A 25431-nucleotide genomic window follows, 5' to 3' on the forward strand; every position below is an offset into this window, starting at 1 on the left:
GTTATTGTTTTATGGTTTATAATTGTCACAGGGATAGCAAAGTAACAAGTTTAACCAAAAAAAAAATAAAAAAAAAATAAAAAAAGGCTCGGTCTACCACTTATTACAATACTTTCTTTTTTAATGACTGCGCTGTAAATTTATTGTAAATTAAATATGTTTTTGATCACTTATAAAATATTAACTAAGAGAGAAACTGTTTTCATTGTTTTTACTTATTTACTTGTATCTATATTCTCTGCAAAAACAGTGCATGAAACATTTAATAAAAATGATATATACACACAATAGCCGGGGTAGCCTGACCTGTGTAGAAAAAGGGTGGTTGCTGCTGCTATCGCTAATGTCTTGTAGGAGGAGTTTGGGTGATCGGATGTAAGTGCTTCTGTGTTTGTCACTTGCAGGACTAAGCCTCCTCTGAAAATGAAGTACCGTTATTCCTTACAATGGGGAGCAAGGAATAGCAACCGCGATTTCTGATGAAGAACGGTAAAAATGGACAGCTTTCCATACACGACCTGAACAAACTGCGATATTATTTATTTGGGGGTTTAAGTCTCGGTAGCCGAGTCCTTCACAGCATCATGGCATCGTGCACTTTGATATACCGAGCGGGTGTTTTTCTAGTGATGGTGCTCGGTCTTTTTAAACCTCTCCGTGCCGAAGCATACTCTAACAGGACCGATGTAGCCAGGGCTGCATCTAGTACAGATATCTCTTATTTTACTCCAAATGTTACGGATGGTTTGAGAGGTAGCACGGATTTGCCATCGGAACCCGGCATGAGTTCCATAACCGCCTCACCTAGCGCCTCCGAAGCAGGCTGGGGCGACTCAACAGCAACCGGCGGCACTGACTCCATCTCCGGCTTTTCAAAGGATAAGGAGCCGCTAGAAGAAGCCAGTACTGGTAAGGAAACTCTGGGAATCATGTATTGTGTTTTATTTGGCATAAACAACATTGCTAAGCCTTTTTAAATGAACTAATTTGATTTGATTAAGAAGCGATTTCTATGTAGCAAGTTTAGACCTCGTATAACTTTTTTTTGTCTGTAAAACCAGAGTTGCATGATTTCATTTCCTTTTTCGATCAAAAACGAATTGCTGTCGAGTCGTTTACAATACATAAGCTGCGTTACAGGAATGCCTGCACACAGTTAAAATGTAATTGAATGTAATTGAAGCCTTATCTGTTTTGTTTTGCCAGCTGCTCAATCCAGCTGGTTTACATTATATTCTACTGCAGGTAAAAATTGAAAAATAATATGTCCTGCTGGAACAATACAAGTTAGATTGATAGTGTGCTGCCCCATGCACTATTAATGTGCGCCTGGTTTCGTGCATATAGCGTGTTTGCCATGATCAGTTGTCAGCGAATCTCTCACAATATCAGTGCGATTTGTGGTCCTGAAATGTAGTCGTCTATCGTTAGATTGAGGACCGCCGACACCAAGTGTTAATGATGGAGCTTCTGTGACACAAGAGCGCGTTGACACCTATGATCGATCTTGACGCCGTAATCCAATGCAAAACCACAGACTGGTGTGCAAAAGACGTGAACCTGAAACACTGCTCTTTTTATTTGTCTCTATGCATCTCTTCATACAGGCGATTTATGTACTTAATACTGTGTTGTAGCCATGCAATTTGCATAGTAACATGATCTGCTTTAGATTTTATACAGGCAATAATTATGTGATCTTTCATATCTGATAAAGCTATACGTGCTTAAATCATATTGTCACTTTTTTTGTTCTGTTTTCAGTTCAAGTAGCTTTCTTTTATAAATAAAATTGCTGAGGTTTTTTTTTCTTCTTCAAAACCTGACTGAAACTATTTTTTCAATGGTTATACTACACATAGTTGTATGTTTTATAGTAAAACAATTTTATTTAATTGGGCATTACATGGGAGCTGCATAATATAGCAGACCACATTTATTTCAAATGTATTGAATATCGTTGGATATACATGTACCTGTTAGGCATAAGTGTAATTGCCATGTTAATGAATCAAGTTTCCTTTTGTATTTCTGTCAATGCTCAGTACCTGTAAACAATACCTGTACACTAGCTGGTGCCAGGGGTACTGGAACTAGGGGTGCTGAAACTAGGGGTGCAGGGGGGGAATTGAAGTGCTGTGCACCTGCTTCCATCATATACAGGGGTTACAGTTTTGTTCAACGGCTTTCAGCACCCCCACTATAAAAATGTTTCCAGCGCCACTGGTGCTGGTGCTGACAACTATGCTGATCTAGCCTGCATTACATAGTAAAAATAACATTGCCAACTAGAGCTGGAGAGCTGCTCCTGAACTGAGGACAGAGTATATTACAATTGAATTAAACACAAATGTGTTTCACTCCCATAAGAATCACTCGGAATGTTCAAAACACAATCAAGAGGTAAGGAAAGTACATACATTTCCCCTGGCATTTACGTAGAATTGCATGTACCCTCCACGGATATTCTTTATATGGAGTGTCTGTCAGAAACTTCTATGAAACTACATAAAACTCCATCTTTATCTGAACTGTACGAAATCACTATAGTGGGTTTAACAAATGATATCAATAATAGCAATTATGATGAGATTTGCCCAAAACATCAGTTATGGTATATCACGGCTATTGTTTGTTTTGCTGTGTATAATCTTTTTTAAAGCCTATAGCGGCTCCAGAATTGAAATGTAATCCCAGCCAGGATGTGCAGAAGCAGGTGTGGACCACACACATTGATAGCATGCGTCCAGGCTTGTTCAGCATTTCTTGACAGTCTTTGTTTATAGCGGTTAGACAATATTGTTGTTTTTTTTTGTTTGTTTTTTGCCATCTATAGGTTTTAAAAACATTTCCTCTCTGGGAGGTACATACAGGGACTTCATGCACTATATGCAGCTCTGGCCAAAGGTTTTGCATCACCCTATATATAGAATTAACTAATTTTGCTTCATAAAGTCGAATGAAACCTGCTGAATAATGTTACGTCAACATACTGAATTACATACCGCTTTGTAGTTTTCCATATACTTAAGGAAAAACTGACAAATTAAAACATGTGACATTTTGTATTGTACATGAAACACTGTAGTACTATTATGGCTTCTGGTAGACTTTTGCGATATCATTTTGTAGTTTCCTTGATTACATGATGTAAATAAATTATGTTCATATAGTTAAAAAAAAAAAAAAAAAATGGCCATAACCCTAAAATTCTAGGTGATGCAAAACTTTTGGCCATAGCTGTAATTTGGGGCTGTTGTCGTGTAATACAGTATTGGGTTGAAATAACACTATATATATATATATATATATATATATATATATATATATATATATATATATATATATATATATATATATATATATATATATATATATATATATATATATATATATATATATATATATATATATATATATGTGGAGTAGTGGTTAGGGCTCTGGACTCTTGACCGGAGGGTTGTGGGTTCAATCCCCAGTGGGGGACACTGCTGTTGTACCCTTGAGCAAGGTACTTTACCTAGATTGCTCCAGTAAAAACCCAACTGTATAAATGGGTAATTGTATGTAAAAATAATGTGATATCTGTATAATGTGAAATAATGTATAATGTGATATCTTGTAACAATTGTAAGTCGCCCTGGATAAGGGCGTCTGCTAAGAAATAAATAATAATAATAATAATAATAATATATTAGTGTGTGTGTACACCCAGTCCCAGGCACCATGGAAGTAGTTGTATTGTATTGTATTGTATTGTACTGTACTTTGAGTGCTTGTAGTAATGTCATCTCCGCTGTGGGTTGATCTGTGTTTTTAAACTTTCAATGAGGTCACATTGCAAACTAGCTGTAACAGAAGAGGAAGAAAGATGAAATGTTCCACCCAAGTGGGAATGGGTTGTCCTTGCTGGGTGGGAATGGGTTGTCCTTGCTGGGTGGGAATGGGTTGTCCTTGCTGGGTGGGAATGGGTTGTCCTTGCTTGGTGGGAATGGGTTGTCCTTGCTGGGTGGGAATGGGTTGTCCTTGCTGGGTGGGAATGGGTTGTCCTTGCTGGGTGGGAATGGGTTGTCCTTGCTGGGTGGGAATGGGTTGTCCTTGCTGGGTGGGAATGGGTTGTCCTTGCTGGGTGGGAATGGGTTGTCCTTGCTTGGTGGGAATGGGTTGTCCTTGCTGGGTGGGAATGGGTTGTCCTTGCTGGGTGGGAATGGGTTGTCCTTGCTGGGTGGGAATGGGTTGTCCTTGCTGGGTGGGAATGGGTTGTCCTTGCTGGGTGGGAATGGGTTGTCCTTGCTGGGTGGGAATGGGTTGTCCTTGCTGGGTGGGAATGGGTTGTCCTTGCTGGGTGCTCATTTGACTCGCAGTCTTTAATGAAAGGCATGGTATTCCATGGAACCCCCGACAGACCAAACTTAATTTCAAGGGGCCGCCCAGCGCACAGGACTGCACCAGAACTATAAGAGTGATCTCCCCAACTGACAGTGAATTGGACTAAGCGGTCCTCTGGGAATGATTTTCAAGAGCCAATTATAAGGTTATAGATTCCCATCTATTAATCTTCACACACTGTAAAAACAAAATATTTCTTTACTCCTAGTATCTTAAATCTGGCAATCATTGACCTTAAACCCGGGAGAAACCTTTGCAGTAACTGTCTGGTCAGGTTACTGCTGTCATTAAATCTAAGCAGGCTGTAATGAAATGCAGTACGCAGTGTGGAAGAGCTGAGAGAGTAAGAAAGAGATGTGTTTATGTTGCTGCCCACTGTACAGGGTCCCTGACACTAATACAAAGCAGTACGAGCCCCAGTGGTGAGTGCTACTGATGCTGTTTAATGATCTAGTACTTTTTGTTTTATTCAAACCCATTTTGTTCTCGCATGCCGTATGAAAATCCTAAGTGGCTATACTAATCCTTTTTTACTTTTTTTAATTTCAGGTACGTGTTTCAGGTACAAATTACTGCTCTTTCCGAGAAGCATTCTTCTCCTTTTTGCATAATCAGCCTGTCATTGTATTTCAGCTGTATTCAGTTATAAGAAAGAAAACACAACCATAACCTCTGGATTGCCATCCTCAGCTCAAATACAGCGCCTCTTAATACCACGGCATTTACATGCGTCAATGTCAGCTGCACGGTGTGGCTCTGCAGTGGAAACACGACCAGGCTCCTCCTAAGCTGGGCTGGCTCGCTTGTACAGTGGAAAAGAGGTGTATAAGTCAGACAGAAAGAACTGTGAACTGAAAGCTCTTTGGAGACTGAAGTTTGTGTGCCTGCCAATGATTTTCTGGAGCTGTAGAATATATCATTTATGTCTCAGAGAGGCAAGGTTGGGGAACGGCATACAAAAAGAGTGACTCATATTCAAGTATTTGTTTATTTATTAGGTATTGAAATCCAGATTTAAAACTCGGAGATGGATAATACCTAACCTACAGATCTGGAAATCCAGTAGAGTATTTAAATACTATATTCTCCGACTAGCTCAAGGTTTTAGTGGACATTTGTTATTGTTCATTATGCATTCCTTTTGAGTTACAGTATTATGTTTGTCACTGCAGTTTTTTTTTTTATTGCTGTTTCCTAGACCTTCATGGGAGGAAATGAATAACCCTGGCATACAGTACTGTATATACCACTCTGCTTCTTAAACAGTAGCTTTTGGGCTATATCCAAGTTAATTTGAACATCTCTGAAACATTTGTGTAACAGATTGGTACAGCGAAAAAATAACCTAAACTACATTTCTACTGGAGACAGTGACAGACACGCATTAAAAAAATCCAAGGGGGAAATTAAATACTCAAGTTTCTTGTTTCAGTACAGTGCAAAATGAAAAGCCAACTATGGCCTAATATGATCTAGGATCTCCCTTGATCAGGCCATCTTGAAAATCTAATCTGAAAATCAGATGTTTTTGCGGATTGAAGCAATCGTGGTATCGAGAAAAAAAACACTGGTGAACAGTGAGACGGTGGTGGATGTTCAACAGTACCTTCAAATAGGGTTTGGACTCGCAGTAGAAATCTGACTGTTTAGGAGCGAGGACATATTGAAGCTTGTTTTTGCATCCTTCTGTCATGAAGGTTATAGGGAGCATATACCAGTAATACTCCACTCCACTCTCAGACCACCATTGAATTCCTCAAATTCACTGTGGTCTGTCGCTAATGAGAAGGAACTTTTTTCTACAGTACACTGAAGTGATAGCACAGGCCTGGGTGGTTTTCCTTGTTGTTGGTATGAAACCTGCAGTGGGGAAAATTCCTTGTTTTGTGAGGTAGCCGGGACACTCCGTTCATCATTGTTGAGGTGTCTTTTTAATTTCAACCCAGGTCTCTAACCCTCAATACCCTTTACAAGACTGTCAGCCTCTTCGTCAGAGCGAGGCTGGCAGGTAGGTAGTCACCAGCGGGCAGCCAAGAAGCCCTGAGGAAACGAGGGTCCCATAGCGCCTCAGTTCTGACAGGAGTTTGGAATTACCAGATAAAGGCAGGCTTGCTGTATGTTTTCGTGGAATAAAACAGATAACTGCAGCAGCTTGTTGCAGGACTGTGTTACTTTTGTAAAATGCCCTAAGGTGAAAAATAACATCTATTATTTTTCTCTCTTTTAATTTTGAGAGTTCTGATAAACATCATGGGAAGAAAAAAAACAAAAATAAAAAATCACCCGCTTTATGAAACTATTTAATTAGTGCCCATCTTGATGAATGGAAAATAAGTTTTATGTTAATCCTTGGGTCACTTGTTGAGGGTGAGAAAGTATGGACACTGAGTTGTGGTATTGCTGTGTATTCTGTAATAATTAGGAGCTGCCCGGCTCTAGTGTTCCACAATAATCATCGCAATCCGCGTGGTCCACCTCCTTGCCATCTGTTGCCCAAATTTAGTTTTACTGGCGCACACTGGGCCACATCAAAGCAGTGCACCCTCTCTGAGGCCCTCCTTTCCACTTCATTCCATCCCAACAGAACCACTGGATAAATACCACCGAGATACCATTATAACACCAGTGTGCTGCCATGAAGAAGCCCCTGCAGAGCCATTAGCAGAGCACAGCCCTGCCAGACGAGCACACTGACCCTGATAATGTAGCACAATGGTAGTGTTGTGATTCCGATTGTACTGGTAAACCAATGTGATAATATCAGTATGTGCTACAGTGGTATTCGCCAGTGGTTCATATCTGTGCCACCATTGTCTTTAAATCATTTTTTTTTTTTTTTTTTTTAATCTTCATTTATCCATGCAGTCAGGCCCATTGTCATGAAAATCTGTTTAAAAAAAAAGATGAGCAAAACTCTTATGAATGTACTGTATACAATTTGTTATTATAAAATTATAAGTAGAGAATTGATGCAGTACAAAAGTTTGAATCCTACAAATAGCTCCAACCCACAGTGAAGTTTGCCTCGAGTCATGTCACAAATTATACTGTGTTCTTCCAGCAGCAAGTACAAATTATATGTGACCTGACAAAAACCTAGCCTGACAGGGTCGACCTAAAGCTGATTAAACCCCAAATGCTGTCAGATCAAGTTTTCTTCCAAAAAGAGTTGAAACAAAGGCTAAAAATCCAACTAAAGTAACATTCAGAAAAGGATTAAGAAAAATGACGCCCATTATAAAGCTGCTGTAGAGAGTTGCAACAAAAGAATAGCCGTGCATTTGAACAAAGGGAGGAGCGGGTGAAGCTCAGTCCGGGTGCGTGTGCGTTTTGAAGGGCGGGAGATCTTTGTCGTTTTAGCTTACTGTATGTGAGTGAGTGGACTGGGCTTGGCTGTTCAACCCTCTCTTCCATGTTGGTCTGCAGGCATTAAAAGCCTTGTATACTTGAATGAAAGATACACCCAAAATGAACTGCAGATACTCTACAGTGACTCTGTTCAACTATTTAACAGATCCCAGTCTTGGGTAGGACCCTGTATAGGTCTTACTTATATCCATGAAAGACACTAATGAAACATGCTGATAGCTTTACTTTACTGGTCTAAGACACTGAACGTATCGAATTGGTTATTGTAGGGTTTCTGTTTTTTTTTTTTTACTGAAAGATGCTGAAATATTTAAATATATTTATGTATCTGTATTGGGGTTATCTTTCTGTAAAATGACTCGGCACTGAAAAAGTTCCTCATGGACATTTTCAATGTAACCTATTTCACGTTTAACACTGGTATGCACCTGTCCTGCAGTTTAAAATAAAGCAGGGTGGTGCTGCTTGTATTAAGTGGGATTTGTCCAGCAAATAACCCTGTCTGTAGTCCCCATTTTCCCCATTTGTATTTTGTGTAAATAACATTACATCCTTGGCTTGGCTTGTTTTTAATTGCAGTAAATAACCGTCTCAGTACATTATCCAGTCAAGGTCCTTATTTTCTGGGCTAGGAGTCCCAGAAAATAATTTACATAAGAGAAACAAGTGCTGATTCTATACAGGGTTATGAAAATCGGCTCCATCTTAAGGGATCCTGTTGGGTAGCATTTTCTCAAAAACATGTCAGCACTCAGGGGGATTAGTGGGTAAAACTTATGCTAAATATTTTGAGCAAATAGAACCTGGGAAAAAAAACAACATTTAGAGCGATTCTAAGAATTTTACTGAATGAAGATATTCTCTTGCTAACTGTTTCTTGTTTGCAAATCTGAAAGCAGGCATTGAGCAGTTTAAACGATTTCTCTATACTTTATCATTCCTCAGGTTTATATACAGGCGGTATCTTGTTTGTAGTCTGAATGCTAAGCATTACAAAAGGAGGTGCATTCATGTAAACAGGCTCTTTGGAGTCTGTCTCCAAAGTGTTTTGTTTTCATTTGGGTGTTGTGAGCAAGTGCTTGTCTTCATTCTCAAGTGCCACTGGATCATCGCAATTAAAGCAGGACATGTGACACAGCACTTAAAATAAGTCGAATATGTTCCCAACCTTACTAAGCCAATAGGAACAGAGAACCATATAAACAGAGACAGAGGAACGGCTGTTTTCCATCATGTGACATTTATGTATGCCCACGAATCCATTACCAAATACCTTTGAATAAGCATTTTGTTTTGCAACTCTATAAACTTTTGAGAACGACTTCTTGTCACAATGTCTGTCACTGAAGTGAGTGTTTCTTCTGGTTCTAGATGCTATTTCATTGTCTCCTTGTCTTTGCAACACCTCTGCTGTAAAATATGTGATTGTCCTTGATCATGCATGCTCTGTTTGGCTGTTCAGTGCTACAGTACATAATTACAGTAGCTTCTAACCCTGGCTGATAAAAGTTTTAATTGAATGCGGGATAGAAAACTGAATTCCCTTTCCTATCATTTCTCGCAGTTGTTTACAGTTATTCCGAGAGTACTAATCCCATAGATCCTCCGGTGTGTCTTTTCCTGAGTCATTGATGCTGTAATTCAGTAAGACATCACTGTGCAGAAGAAGCAACACAAAGGGGACATAAAACAAGCTGCATCACAAGCAGAAATCCATTCTGTCAGGCTCTAACCTATATAAACCGCGTAAAGCTTTGAGGTGAGTTTAGAACTTGTGATTTGTTGTTTTACCAGACTGATTATGTAATAGTCTGCTGTATATCAAACATATGCCATTTGGTGCTTGTCTGAAGCTCTCTCCTGTAGCGCTGTACTTGAAACCTGGCTAGGCAACCTGGCAAGTATTGGATACATAGGAAAAACAGAGTAACTTTGAGCTGAGATTTGAAGAACACCGCAGGGTCCATTCGATTGATCTAAACTGCGGCGGATCTTAATACCATCGCTTTTTAAATCATTAAAAGCAGTGTCTCAAACAGTATATGTGAGGTACTTAAGTGTATTTTTGCCTTTTAAAAGTAAGTACAATACAAAAGTTACGCGCTGTACAATTCCAGTGCACAGGATATTGCATGTTCTTGGCTCATGCAGCCCTAAAACTCAACTGTTCTTTCCTACATTTTGACATTAATAGAGGTGTGACAGCTGGCAGCTCAAAACTGAATTGCAGGTTTGTATTTAAACTACATTAGCTGTGTAGCAAAAACCTTACATTCGATTCATAGCTATAGCACGATAACAAAGGGAAATGCTCTTGTGAACGAGTCCTCATGGATTCTGTCCAATGAGATTAGCTGCCTCACGGTGGTGCTGGTTTTGTGGTGTGGGTCTCAGTCCGCTATTAATTAAGCCCACTGCTGTTCATTTAACCTCAGACAAAATTCTGCTTGTGAACTCTTCTCTGCCCTGCTCACTCATGTTTTACAGCCAGGATGTTTTTTTTTCTTTTCAAGCTCCTGCCTCTATTGTTTCACAGACCCCTACAGCCTAGCTGTGGTGGAGCCCTGCCAGCCAGCTTTCCCTCTGTGCAGTCTGCTAGGCTCCAATACATTGGCTGCAGATCTGAGCAACACTTAATTGAATAACCTTACAGTGTATCAGATTTTGACCCTGTTTACATAATGCAGTGCAGGTCAGGTTTAACACTAGAACAAGGAACATTAGCAGCTGATTTTTTGTCGTCTTTGTATAAACCATTCAAGCCACTGCCGGCCCCCAGCAGAATTTTCTTTTACAGTACATATGTGCAGCTTATACCTTGCAAGGTCAGAGCATGTCACTAAACAGTGTTTAAGTGGCATGCACAATTGAACTGGTGAGCTAAAATGTTCAATTACAGTTAGCATACAGACCGCAACTGTGTTCCAGGTTTCAACACAGGAGTCGAGTACAGAGATCCAGGAAAGATCACTCGGAACAGCAGCCTGGTAAACTGGTCTCGGGTAGAAACCATTTACAGTATAATATTGTGATCATTTTCTCAGTTGAGACACTGTTAAAATCGTTATCTTTTAGGGTTATTTTTCTGTCTGGTTAGTTAGTTAGTGTTGACAAGATGAATTCATGTATGTAGTACAATAGAGGTTTATTAGTTGTCTTTCTGCCATGGTAAATATGCCTAGTTATTTTGCTTTTCCTGTGCTGTATATTATTATTATATATTATGCTGAATCTACATGTTTTAGCCATGCTTTTTACCATGTATGTTGCTATGCTTTTGCCATCAACCCCAAGACTATAAAATTAGAAATATCAAAATACTGTGCTGGTCTAGTTGTAATTATAGTTCTATTACAGAAATAATATATACCCGAGTGTATCCATCAAAAGAGCTTCAGAAATAATGTGCACATACTTGTAGATATACCTTTCTGTTGTATATGCTGTTTCCATTATTTTCTACTGGATTTACTGGATCTAAATCCCAGATTTGGGAAGGATATCAATACCTGTTTGTCGTTCACATAGAAGTGAAAGTATGGTAAAGCATATTAATACAAATGATAAACCAGGGTAAACTATGGTAAATGCAAAAAAAGGGTTTTCTTTTATACATTTTAATTGAGATTTATTTTATTACATGTGAAAATTATACGTTTCCTGTCAATGTCCTAGTAATGCCCTTTTAGTCATAAATAAATCAACAGAAACAAACAGAAAATTATGAACACTGGTTTAAATAAATACACAGTATTAATAAAGAGTAATGATAACAGCCTCTAGTGAATGAATCCCATTTTGTTTTGAACGGCATCAGTACCTGCATGTAATCTCGGTTTGCGCTGTCAGGGTTAATTAATTATTGTGAATGTTTAGCACTCACTCTTGTAGGGTCTGCTTGAGGAAGGAAATTTGAAATCCCACTGCACCCAGTAACCTCCATTTTTAGGGCCCAAGCTTTTGTTAATTTAGCCAGCCAATTGTTCTCCACCCATAATCATTACATCCGCAGCAGCTTCTCAAAACATTCCACAGCACAGAACGTACTTGGTATTAACTGATAAGGGACCAGGCAGAGTCAAGTGCCCTCTAGTGGAGCTCCAGAGGTTCTGCAGGCTGACTGAAGGAGACTGAACCTCTTTTTAATGAGCAGATCTTAAAAGTTGGTAAGCTGGCAAAGTAAGGGCAATTTTGAATACATTCGCTCACTTGTATTATTATTAAGTCTGTGTTTTACTGTGTGTTACATTGTAATAAACACTCTGAATAAACCTATGACACTTAAATACACCTTTTCCATAACAGTGGTCTACATATTTATTTAGAATAAATGTACACAAAAGTTTAAGGAACTTTTAAATCTAACCGTATAATACTATTAAGAAACTACTTGCTTGCAGGTAGGAGTTTTTAATTAATTCAATTTGTGTATTTTTTATTTTTTCCCCTAGCTTTATCTTATAAATCTTTTAAGGTTACAGTGAAGTAAAGGAGCCACAGTGCCAAGGCACACTAGAAAATCTAAATCAAACCCGAGGCGAGAACAGATCCTCTTGAATTGTGTGTGTTATTTTGGCCACGCATTTTCCATCGTGGGCAAGCTTTACTGAAATAAGTAACGGCGTGCACGGGGTCAGCTTGCCCACAGTGGAAGACGCGAGCAGCTGCAGCACTTCTTGTGCTCGGGACGTATTCATATTTGCTCAGGTTGAGGCTGGAACTTTCTAGAGGAAAGCCTGTGGGGGTGGGGAAGAACGTCAAGCAGTTCAGAATATAGATTGCTCTGTATAAGAACTGCAAGACAAAAAGAATAGCAATAACCAAACTAGTGTAACACCCAATACCATTGTACAATATTAATCATTTTAAACATTTGTCTTCTCTGTCCCCAGCCACCGGACAAAGTGGGCAGTCCAGCACCTTCGCTGATCTAGAAAGCTGGGAGTCCCCCTCTCAGACTGACAGCACTTACATTTCTACAACTTTCACAAGAGCCGGGGAGAGGACTTTGTTATCCGTAAGCATGAATAGCACATCTCCCTATACTGGGGTCTCTGACTCCTCACAGCCTGCACAGGCTGATACCACTGATGTCGAGCCCAGTGAAAGTGGGGAAGGCAGCTCCCCTAAACAGTCTGAGTTTGTGGTAACTTCCACAGGACCCACGTCTAGAAATACTTCTGAAGGGCTGATTGAGTCCACCACCGAGCTCTCACAGAACGAAACATCAGGTGGTAGCTTTCCAAATGTAACGCAGTCATCCACTGACACCACGTCAGTCAGCACGCCCAATACCACTTTACCTTTCACTTCTCCAAGCAGTAAAAACACCACCACCACCACCACCAGCAACACTTCTGAACAGACGGATGCTGCCGGTACATCGCTGTCTTCCTCCACCTTAACCACATCTTCCTCATCGTCTTCATCCACCTCGGGTTCATCCACCTCGGAGTCGCTGCCACCATCATCTTCTGGTGACAGCGTTACAAACGGCACGCAGTTTTCAAGCGACTCCTCAGCAGCCCCTGTCACAAACACAGCTGTCGTCACTGAATCTTCACCAGGGTCTTCGTTTACCGGGACGGAGGATTACACGGAGAGGCCCCTGTCGCACACTGTAGAGAACAGCACTGGCTCAGCTGTGACCACTGTCCCAGAAGTGCAGACAGACACTGAGAGGCCGCTTGACGACTCTTCCACCAAACTCAGCTACTCCGGTCGCACATCCACAAACAGCTCATCCGTGGAGCCTTTCCCTACCGAAACCAACAGCACGGCTGAAACGACGGACATCCTCGCTACAACCCAGGGTGGAATCACACACAGGACAACAATCTCTGACACCACGCAGCTGACTAGCACTGCTTCACCCATGACAACCCATCTCTATCTGCCCAGCACAATGGAGGAGTCTGAAACCGACGGAACTACTCCATTCACAACGCGAACGACTTTTGAACCTCAGACAACCGGCGGTGCTTCAGAACATCTTACAAGGACTGACGGTGCAAGCACTGATAGCTCCACAAGCCCTAGTGCTTTCTACACTGATGGGACAACTCTAGTGTTTGAAACGAGCACTGCCACCCCAGGAAGAACCTCCGAAAACAACGAGCCTACCACCGTAACTTATAGGACAACTGCGCCTAGCATGACTACTGAAACGCTGTCCACAACCGCACAACTCACTGAAAAGGCAACGACAGTGGTCCAAGTTACCAGTACCAAAGTGTTAGTGACTACCACAGTTACACCAGGTAAATTTTATGGGCTTACTTTTCTGACATATTAACAGAACAGACCCTCCCATCACTAGTACTGGTACCTTCAGTGAACACGTGACTCGCATAGACAGCTGTGAAATGTGCCTTAGAACATTAGGCTTTTTGCAGTGCTCATGCCCAAAAAAGAGTGTCTGTACCATACGTGAAATATAAGGTACTGTAGCCTCACAGGGATACTGTACCTGCTGAAACCTAGGATGCAGCAGTACTGGTCTCTTTTTAACCAGCCTTCAAAATCTTTAACCTGTGCTGCTGACCAAATTCTACCATCATCTTATGTGGCTATTACAAGAGACATCCAGAATAATAGCATCTTTAACTTTAGAGCTACTGGTATTTAATGACAATGTCTGAGATGTTAATACAAAGTTATTGATTTTCATTTTTTTTGGTAGAAAAAAAACAGATATCAGTATTACAAGACTAGTAAGAAATAATAATAATAATAATAATAATAATAATTACTCTCTGGAGCCATCCATAGGGTTTAAATGCCTGTGTCCTTTTCTATGCCTGTGTCCTTTTTAATTTACAAGGACAGAGACCTTGAAGACATGTCTTTGCCGAAAAGAGCAACTGCAGGAAACGATTATGAACATTTGGATAATTTACAAAATATGCATTTATTTACCCAAGGCAGTATGTATGTTTTCTAGGTTTGAACATCCTTCACTATTCCTACTGTATGTTAATTAATTTAATGTATTGTAAAAAAAAAAATACTGAATAATCTTATTATTCCAATAATAATGTGGCTGATGGAATCTGCTTTGTGAGGTGTTGGTGCATCCTACTACAAGCTGTTAATCATGGATCCCTAATCTATGTTTTGTAAGTTCTTACTGAGCAGCCACTGTGTGAGAGGCCTGTCTCAGGATGTCGATGAAAACCGACACAGAGCTAAAGTACTCACTCCCAATAACAAAGGACTTCCTTCTCTGTCCCACAGGGCTCACACCCTTCCACTGTACTTTCGTCCAAAGTTCACAATTAAATTGACAGCAGAGTTTACAGCCGCAGCTTAATTGCTACAATGAAAAAAAAACACTTCCCTTATAAAGACTGTTTCCCTTATAAACCCACTTCCCTTATAAAAACAGTTTCTTAACAAAATGTACCGGATGATTACCTCAGTCAGAAGGCAATAGCTAGGGGCTCCCGAGTGGCGCATCTGGTAAAGGCACTATGTGTGGAGTGCAGGATGCGTCCTATAGCTTGGAGATCGCCAGTTCGAGCACCGCCCGGAGTGGGGAGGGCTTAGGGCCAGGGTGACCCCTGTAGACTGGCCTGGCCCAGAGCTGCATGGTCCTCCGACACTGTAGCTCTGAGGTAGCTGCATGGCGGGGCTGCAGAGTGAAAAGAAGCTGACGGCACACATTTCGGAGGACGCGTGTCTTCATCTCTCCCGAGTCGGCGCGGGGGTTGCAGCGGGAGCCAGGCATAAGAATTGGGCATTTCAAATTGGGGAGAAAATGGAGTAAAATACAATTGGCGATTCCAAATTTATTAAAAAAAAAAAGTCTTGCATGAGAGGCGTATTACATACAGGCACAACATGGCTTTATCATCGCAGTCCTGACACTGCTGTGTATTGTGATCGACCATTGATGGTTAAGCATCATGCAAGTCCTGAACATTGTTACTTTTTATTGCAGCAAACTCTGAAATTGTCTTTCTTGTTCCTGTTTGTGCATCCGTGAGACAAAAGCATTTAAAACGTTCGAACACAGCAAGCCTTGTTGGAATGAATATTACCAAAAAATGTAAAAAAACCCAAAAAAAAACCAAAAAAAAAAAAGGAAATTCTGTTGCACGCTATAAACTGTTAAAAGTTATTTCTAGGTCTTGCAGTACAGAGTGGGCCAAAAGTTGCTTTCATATACTGTGTGTGTATGTGTCTGAAATAGCAAAGCCAGGAACTTCGTGTTGTGCCAAGGTGGCTTTCTGTTCATTCTCGTTTTATATTAGGACAAATCAGCAGCCCTGCTAAGCAAAGAGAGGTTTTATTTTCCAGCTGCAGTAGTGACTAACTGAAATGGATCTCATCTATGTAGCATTGACTACTGGTAAATCTTGTAGATATTCTGATCATTCTACCTAGTAGGACCGAGGATAAACATTGAATCATTTTGTTTTTCCTTTTTAACAGTGAGTATATGCAAACAACACCCTTGCAACAACGATGGAAAGTGTGTCCTTGAGAATGGAGGCCGTCGCTGCAGTTGTCCACCGGCCTGGCAAGGGGATGACTGCAGTGAAGGTACTGTGTGAATCACTAACCCTTGTGTGAGCAGCTTCATGCCTTGTTTATTTCAGTGTAAAACATGCGTATTTTATATTAACCCATTGTGTTTGATAACAACCAGAAACTGTTAACTGCCTGCATACTATTTAAAGTTAAAGTGCATGTCTTTGATGCAGTCATTTCTTCACTTGGCTCAACAGCTGTCTCTGAGGCCTTGTGTCTGTAACTTATCATTCCTGAGAAACCTTGTGATACTGTGACTCTGTTGGTCCCTCCTGTTGTATGATCTAGTGCAGAAGTGTTTTTAAGCTGGTGTTGACTTGTCTCTTAAAGGATCTGAACATCATAATAACCCAAATTAATTTATAGAACAGTGCCAGTTTTACTACTGTAGGATTTTCACCACCAGTGAACTGAAATCATTGAAATACCACACAGGTTTGTTCAGATTAGACTGTTAACAGTTATGAAGATTTAACATCAGTTTATGTAGCCAAACACTGAGGGAAGAGGTGACACACACTCCTGTGCTCTTTGTGTTAGTTTTGGGTGAATGTTAGCTCTGAAAAGGATCTGATATAGGTCAGTGTCAGGTTTGACATGGGTGAAGCGCCGGTGTTAAATGCAGAACAATTTCTTTTATTGTGTCTAATAATTAGTGTTAGAAGTTTAAAAAGTAATCCATTACATTTACAATTTACTTGAACAAAATTGTAACTAGTTACAGTAAATTATTACTTTTGAAAAAAATGTAAATAGGTTAGCACTTGTCCTTTCACTAAAGGTAACCATGTTCTTTCTTTCACATCAAATTGTAATGCGTTGTCACATTTCATTACCTGTCTGAACCATTACAGTTACAAGTTACTGAAAAATGTAATCCGATTACAGTTACAAGTTACTGAAAGATGTAATCGATTACAGTAATGCGTTACATGTAATCTGCTACTCCCCAGCACTGCTAATAATGAACCTCCTACTGTTTGTGTTGTTCAGATGTGGACGAGTGTTTGTCTAGTCTGTGCCCAGCGGACTCCACCTGTGTCAATACCCACGGTTCTTTTACCTGCGAGTGTCCGCTAGGCTACACCCTGGAGGAAGGAAGGAGATGTGCACTTGGTGAGACACGAATACACAAAGCAGCACCACAAGGATATTACACTTCGCCACAATGTCTTTCAATCTGCAATCTTTTGTTAAAAGTCGTTCACAGAGTCTATTTTAATGATCTAAACAGTGATTCATTCTTATCCCTAAAATGTATAAACCTGATATTGTGCATATTGTATCTCCTTAGTGATGTAAATAAGGTAGTCAATAAATCACCTCCAGGGGGAAACGCCAGAGGATGTAATATGGAGTTAAGAGATGCAGGGAATTCCCTACCACCCTATCACAGGGTGAGGCAGAAGTCAGTGTACAGATGAGATGAACTCATTTATTAATTGATAAACACAAGAGTTACAGATACTGTTCAGACTTGTCCAGTGACTTTTGAATCACTCTGTATTATATACGGTATGGGGACAGTGTTGTACTGTATTATTATTATTATTATTATTATTATTATTATTATTATTATTAATAATAATGTAATTTTATTTGGTTTTCCCAGCCAGGACATTCCTAGGCACTTTCCTTCTAAACGACACAAATATCCGGATTACAGAAACTCAGGAAATCCAAAGAGAATTACTACACATGGTAAGGTCACAGTAGGTTAGGCACACTAATGGTGGTAGACGCTGCAGATGTGTTGCTGGTAATAGAATATAACCCTTATCAAAGTTCACTTCCGTGTAGCAGGATAACAGCACGTGAATCATAATGAGAGCTTGGGAAAGCACAGGCACATATGGTCACAGATGGTAAAACACAGTTTATAAAAGTTGCACTTTCCCCATGCCTTTGCCATAGTCATACTATGCATTAACCATTGTTTACCCTGGTTTGCCTTGTATTTTAATATGCTTTACTATACATCTGTGCTTTACAATGCTTACCTGTGCTTTATCATATCTGTCTGTGCTTTACAATGCTTACCTGTGCTTTATCATACCTCTCTGTGCTTTACAATGCTTCCCTATGCTTTACCATACCTCTCTGTGCTTTACAATGCTTCCCTATGCTTTACCATAACTCTCTGTGCTTTACCATACCTCTCTGTGCTTTACAATGCTTCCCTATGCTTTACCATAACTCTCTGTGCTTTACCATACCTCTCTGTGCTTTACAATGCTTCCCTATGCTTTACCATAACTCTCTGTGCTTTACCATACCTCTTTGTGCTTTACAATGCTTACCTGTGCTTTACCATACCTCTCTGTGCTTTACAGTGCTTCCCTATGCTTTACCATACCTCTCTGTGCTTTACAGTGCTTCCCTATGACTTACCAGACCTCTCTGTGCTTTACAATGCTTTCCTATGATTTACCAGACCTCTCTGTGCTTTACAATGCTTCCCTATGATTTACCAGACCTCTCTCTGCTTTACAATGCTTCCCTATGATTTACCGTACCTCTCTGTGCTTTACAATGCTTCCCTATGCTTTACCAGACCTCTCTGTGCTTTACAATGCTTCCCTATGCTTTACCAGACCTCTCTGTGCTTTACAATGCTTCCCTATTATTTACCGTACCTCTCTGTGCTTTACGTTGCCTTCCTTCTGCTTTACCATACCTCTATGTGCTTTACAATGCTTACCTGTGCTTTTATAAGGGCCAGAGAAACAGAAGTTGTGAAATATGATCGTAACTTGTAGAAGACTGTATTGGGAGTCAGGTTCCATGGTCTGAAAGCATGGACTCTAATGAAGCATGGTAGCTAACGAATTTCACTTTTTATAAATGTCTTTCAGCTCAACACATCTCTCTCCCACTTTAGAGGCTATTATAGATCTACATTTACTATCACCAGGTGAATACATGTTTTGAAACTTAATCATCTTTATCTTTTATAATTATTTACTGGAACACAAATAATTGCAATCAATTCATCTTTTTTTTTTTTTTTACAGGGAAGCTAATTGGCTGAACATTTCTGCTGTGAACTTGTTTTCCATTGCCTCTAATGTGACCTCACAGGAAGTGCTTGCCAGTGTGCAGCAGTACATGAGAAAGTGGAGCCCTACGAATGAGCACAGTGACCTTCTACACAGCCTGGCCTACACAGGTAAAGGCACCTCGGTTTTAAAATGACTGCAACATTTAAACAAATACAAATCTCAAGAGAATGGATTAGACACCAAAACTGTCAATGAAACAATAACCCAAAGTAGATATACTGGGTGGGGAAAGACGTGCATGGGGACTCTTGAATAGTGCATGTGCTGTTGGGTGGTGGGTTTTAATTGTACGCAGCATCTTACTGGTAAATGTGAATTCAATGACCATTTCATATTACCTACAGCATCCATTGGATAGAATGTTATGGCTGTAAATATTCTGAATAAAATGCTGCATCATGCATCTGTGTATGCTGATGCCGTGCAATGAAGTTTAATGCATATCATCTGTTTGTTCCCCCCCCAGCTGTAAGTCTGTGCAGCCTCAAGGTTCCTCGGTGCGACTTGGATACGTCTCAGTGTTCTGATGCCTATGGGATTGCATTCTGTCAGTGCAAGCCGGGCTACTTCAAATACAACGACAACGACCACTCCTGCAGAGGTGAGACTTTCCAGTGCAGGTCCACATGGAGGCTGCACCCTGGAGCAGAGCCCTCACTGGAGCCCGGTTATATAGCTGCTCTGCTGACACACACATTGTGCTCTGTATTAAATACAGTTCTTACTGTCTGATACATTAAACATTAAGGGCAGCGAATGAGGGCAGGGTCCTTGCATAGTAAAGTATAATAGATTCAAAAGTAACCATGAATAAACCAAATTGGTGAATTATCCAATCTTGAAATAAGGGAGCACTGTATTTTTTGTTGTATCACATGATGTGTACTGTACTTTTGTAGTTTTGGATAATCAATTTTTAGATCATTTAATGACAGCTGCAGCTCTGTGTATGGAGCGACAGTCTATCTCTGGAGGTACAGTATCTGCAAAGCAGCCTGAGCTGTCAAAGATGCCAACGAAACTGTCTAATAATTCAGCACTGTGCGATTGATAAACGTGGTGTTCGGCTTTCAGTGCTGTCAAATGTTCCATTACAAGTCTTTTTCTCCAGAGTTTATGGTAAAGGATCCTGGACAGCATTTATTTATTTTTTGATAAAATTATTATTTTCTTTTATTTCCTAGCATGTGATGATGGTCATAAACTAGAAAACGGTACCTGTGTAAGGTAAGGAGAATAAAGAAAGTCTTTAATACAGAATAAGATTCTTGTACACAAAGCTCTCATACATTGAGGTTGCCATGTTACATTCTTATCAATGTTTCTGGATGAACATATATATATATATTTTGTGTTGTGTTCATTAGTAACTTGAAGTAGACTTGATTCTATGCTGTATTTGTTTATACTTCCTTTCTACATTCCTTATCCAAAAAGACAAAAAAAAAAATAGTTCTTTATAAAGCAGTATAACCTTTTAAATATTTGTGAAAATGAAGTATTTACAGTATTTAAAATGTCCACACTTTTTAGCATGTTGTTTTAACAGATGTATATGGTTATTTTACAGCTGTCCGTTTGGTTTTGGTGGATTTAACTGTGGAAACCGTAAGTAATCCATTTGGAAATATGATCTCTTTGCCTTTCACTTTCATAGATTCCAAACCCAGTTGTCCTGTGATAATGTCAGTGTACAGTTTGGACAAAGGGTCCACTGACAACATGACAATTTACAGATTTGAATTCTACACTGAATGATATACATGTAGAGATCTGATATGGTGAGGATAAAGAACATCTGACAGGATTCTGTTGATTGTCGCATGCAAAATGCCTTCCAACATCACACTATATACTATATATATATAGATATATAGATATAGATGGATGGATAATTGAAAAACAGCAAACAGCTCCATATCCAAGGAGAATCAGGATCCAACAGGATACCCATCAATCTCTAGAAACACTTAATGAAAAGAAAAGTGAAAACACGTTTTTTTTACAATGCTATCTGAAGAAGGGGGAAGCTGCATTGCTGTAGCTAATTATTAAAAATAGTGAGTTTGCATTTTATCTATTACTTTTTTTTCTTCATTATTTATATATATATATATATATATATATATATATATATATATATATATATATATATAATGTGTTGTCAGTGAGTGAATTAAGAATACTGCACCACCTTTTTTTATGTGAGTTGAGTGAATGTGTAAGCAACCTGTGTGATGAAAATGTGCCTTTATTTACCAGACCCGTCTGTCTTCTTATTTTTAGCTTACAAATTGATCACTGTGGTATTGGCAGCTGCTGGTGGAAGTCTGCTGTTAATTCTGGGAATATCTCTCATAGTTATATGCTGCAGGTAAGTAAAGACCTTTGCGATGGGCTTTTTGACTTTTGTTTGATTTTATAATAGGTAATAAAACAGTAAATTGCACCTGTAGAACTCTGTGTGTTTCCACAATTTTTCCAAACGCTCCATCGTAAGACACATCACATATAGACCTTGATAAAAACCTCTTGTCAAAACTCCTGTCTAAGATTTTACTTGTTTTCTATTCAGTACTTCTGTGTATTTAGCTTCAATAAGAATCTGTGAGGCTGCTGTACTGTAAAATGCATAGTTGTGTGATTTTGGCATTGGTTTAGTTAGACCAAAGACTTACTGCACGATTTGAGAGAAGAATTCGGATTCAGATCCATGAATTTCAATGCACACGGGACTGTAATCAAGAAGAATGTGGATTTCATTACTCACGTCACAGTACTACTGTTAATGATCAGGTGTCCCGAGCCAGGTGTCTCTCTGACAGGTAGCTCAAATGATAAGTAAATATCTTGCGGGAGCAATGTCCAATTCCAATTGTACTTGCAACAACCTTTATTACATTAACCTCCATAAGCAAACAGACTAGAATGCTAATGGTTGTACGTGTGTTATCAAGACAAAAACAGAAGCAAATTTTAAATGATTGTATATTTAAAGTATTTATCACCAGGTCGTACATATACAGACCACCACTATACTTTAACCTAACTTAAAAATATCTTCACAACAATAATTATCAGTGTGCAGATGGAAGCTCAGTTGTGGTTATATTAAGCAAGAAACTGCTCAGAATGAATGTGCCCTCCTACTTCTGCCTCTTTCTGGATAGTTAGTTTTATTTTTGTAATCCTTTCAGAGAATGGGATTTTGTCTTGCACTCTCTTCAAAATAGAGCCCTATACTGAGTCATGCTGTGGATGTGAAGACCTTTTCAGTAACGTATAGATCAGTGCAACCTTCACTTGAACCAGGTTTTTTATTTACTGCTTCACAGGAAGGACAAAAATGATATCAGTAAACTAATCTTCAAGAGCGGAGAGTTTCAAATGTCCCCGTATGCTGAACATCCCAAGAGCAACAGGATTTCAGTGGAGTGGGGCAGAGAGACCATAGAAATGCAGGAGAACGGCAGCACCAAAAACCTCTTGCAGATGACGGATATCTATTACTCTGTATGTATCCTTCTGTTTAGTACCACCTTCCTCCTCTGGGGACATGCTTATCCCCCCTCCAGCATTGCTTTAAGAAATGACATCTTATTTAACATGATATGCTAGTGCTAGCTCAGTGTATTCTAATTCACTAATGCAGTTAGTTCACAATGTTGCCTATGCTGTCAGTACTGCATTGACTGTATAAGTACCCTTCACTAATTCACTTTCCATAATCTACCTCCAATTCTGTGACAAGTCAGATACCGAAAGGAGTACTGTATCTCTTAGGCATTGTGAATGGACAGTACAACACAGATAAATTGTTAACAAATGAAGGGGGTTGAGTTTACAAAGCCCTTGATTTCATGCTGCTTAATTTCAAAATCAATATAAAACTAAATGAGTGGATTATATTGTGACAGTAATTTGGTCGAAAATAATGCTTCACTAGTTTGATATGTCATATGGAACAACAAAAACAAACAAAAAACAACAATGTGCATGTTCTGGAGTCTTGGTCTTGGTCTTTTTAGGAGATGAATTAATGAGAGATCTCTGTAAAAAAGTGGGTAACAAATTCTAAAGTTTATTTCTGTCCCCCCTTCTTCAATGTAGCCTGGCCCCAGGACCCACGAAGTGGACAGAAACGGCCTCTTGCCTTACACTGGTTTACCTGGCTCTCGACATTCTGCCATCATCTACCCGGGACAATACAACCCTTCTTTCACCGGCGATGAAGCTCGGAGGAGAGACTACTTTTAACAATGACAACAATTAGAGATGTATTTCTGACAGGGTCTCTTTAGAAAAGAGAAACGAAAATAAGCCCAGTTTGAGAATTGGGTTTGTCTGGGTCAGAATGAAGCCTAACTGGAGTGGTGGTTTCAGTGTTTGAATCTGCACTGTGAGAGAACGCTGCTGAATGCTGCCGTGAAGGACGGTGCATCTGAAGGAAGAACACGGCACCACCTTTTTGATGCGAGTTGAGTGAAGAATATGGAAAGAATTTCTGGATTGCAAAGGTTAAAGAGTAAGTAGCGGGGTTGCGAAAAATATAGCTTTCTACATCCCCACGCTACAACTTTTAAATAAGGTACCTGGAATTTTTCTTTTCATTGTTAACATCCTTTTTACACTTATAACTTTCAACTCTATTTCAAAGCTGTTTTTAAAATGGCCGCTCCAGTGCACTGGGGTTTGAGATTTGTCCTCTAAATCACTGCAGGAAGAGCGATTACAAAAAATAATCCTTACACTGTCAATGCACTAGAGGGGCCATTTTGAAAAGCGCTTTGAAACAGAGTTTAAAGTTCTAAGTGTAAAAAGTTGTCAGGATGTTAACAATAAAAAGAAAAATGATACTGTATTTTTCAGAACCCCGCTAAGAGGCTCCTGATTGGCCCTGAGTTAGCCCTGTGACACGGGCACGTTACCCTCTTTGTGCAATGCGCGTTTCCTTTCAATTACTACAGTACAGAGAGACTCAACTTTCACCCTGCAACACTTTGTAAGATTGGTTTTGTTTAATATGATTTCTTTGTAAATTATAACTTTTTTTTATTTTATTTTATGATAATCAAAATGCCTTCACTAATAATAAATGTTTATTTTTTTCAGTTTTTTTTTATTTTTATATATATACATGTTTTAATGTAATTTATATGAATTTCTTTCCGTGACCGGATTTCTTCTAGGGTTATTTAATCCCTGTTGAATTTCATCTCATTGTAAATACTTCCCTTCAACCAATGTGTCCTATTGATCCTTAGATTCCAAGAATCTTAATCTCTGCCTGCTTTTCAGAAGTGGACCTCTTCAGAACAGCTAAACCAGTCCTTCTTACAAATACTATTTTCAGGAAACACTAATATTATTTCCCTCAAAGACTCTTCACACATGTTACAGTAAAATGAAACATGACAGTGTTCTGGATCCAACAGTAAACGGTAGCATGATGGTGGTTTTTGTTTTTCTAATGTGTGTTGTTTGTTTACAATATAACTGGAACATATTTGTGATTAAATGTTATTCCTATGACCTTCCATTTAAAGTCGTATTCATGGCTGGCCAGTATTTGAAAATGGTTTCACCTTGTGGACTGGGGACTCCTGTGTTATTGAAAGACCCTGCCATATAAAGTCATTGCCCCATGGGCAGCCCATATGTGTTTATGTTTATTTGTTTTGTCTTCAAATATCCAATAAAAAAAAAATATATATATTATTTGAGATGTTCTATATTTCCAGATTTTTTCTGAAAAAAAAAAAAAAAGACCCGTGTTTGTATAAATGATCTAACAATTGATTCTGGCGTTGTAGTCAGCATATAAAAATAAAGAAATAATGGTAAATATTCAGTCCTTGCCTTTTATTTCCTGATGCCTTTATAAACGATTATGAAATTATGCCAGTGGGGACTGGCAACTGTGCCATCCGTTACCTCAAGTGATCTTATCTGAATGTAAGTGGTTCCTACGGCAGGCACAGAATTGCAAACACCTTGAGCGCGGAGAGGCAAAATGGCAAGAATAACTCAGCAAAGCTGTAGAAAACGGTCTGAAAGCAGTGCCTCCAGTCTAAAT

The 25431-nt window shown here is 39.4% G+C and overlaps 1 protein-coding gene across 1 annotated transcript; it reads left to right on the plus strand.

Annotated features, from left to right (window-relative positions):
- The first annotated feature begins 359 nt into the window (after positions 1-359).
- On the plus strand, positions 360-25068 carry LOC117426109 (protein HEG-like). The gene is made up of 13 exons (XM_034925558.2): positions 360-909; positions 12651-14018; positions 16195-16305; positions 17287-17409; positions 17906-17994; positions 19149-19207; positions 19308-19462; positions 19822-19956; positions 20540-20582; positions 20926-20963; positions 21642-21729; positions 22691-22868; positions 23466-25068. The coding sequence occupies exons 1-13, from the start codon at positions 480-482 to the stop codon at positions 23610-23612; spliced, it is 2964 nt and encodes a 987-aa protein (XP_034781449.2). The 5' UTR covers positions 360-479; the 3' UTR covers positions 23613-25068.
- Positions 25069-25431: the final 363 nt, after the last annotated feature.

Source organism: Acipenser ruthenus, chromosome 11 (assembly GCF_902713425.1).
Source record: "Acipenser ruthenus chromosome 11, fAciRut3.2 maternal haplotype, whole genome shotgun sequence".
Lineage (NCBI taxonomy): Eukaryota > Metazoa > Chordata > Actinopteri > Acipenseriformes > Acipenseridae > Acipenser > Acipenser ruthenus.

Excerpts from the sequence above, each read along its gene's own strand:
- LOC117426109 (XM_034925558.2), top strand. The coding sequence starts at position 480 with ATGAAGAACGGTAAAAATGGACAGCTTTCCATACACGACCTGAACAAA. Across the intron at positions 17,410-17,905 it reads AGGAAGGAGATGTGCACTTG|CCAGGACATTCCTAGGCACT; the intron begins GTGAGACACGAA and ends TGGTTTTCCCAG. Across the intron at positions 19,208-19,307 it reads TCTACATTTACTATCACCAG|GGAAGCTAATTGGCTGAACA; the intron begins GTGAATACATGT and ends TTTTTTTTACAG.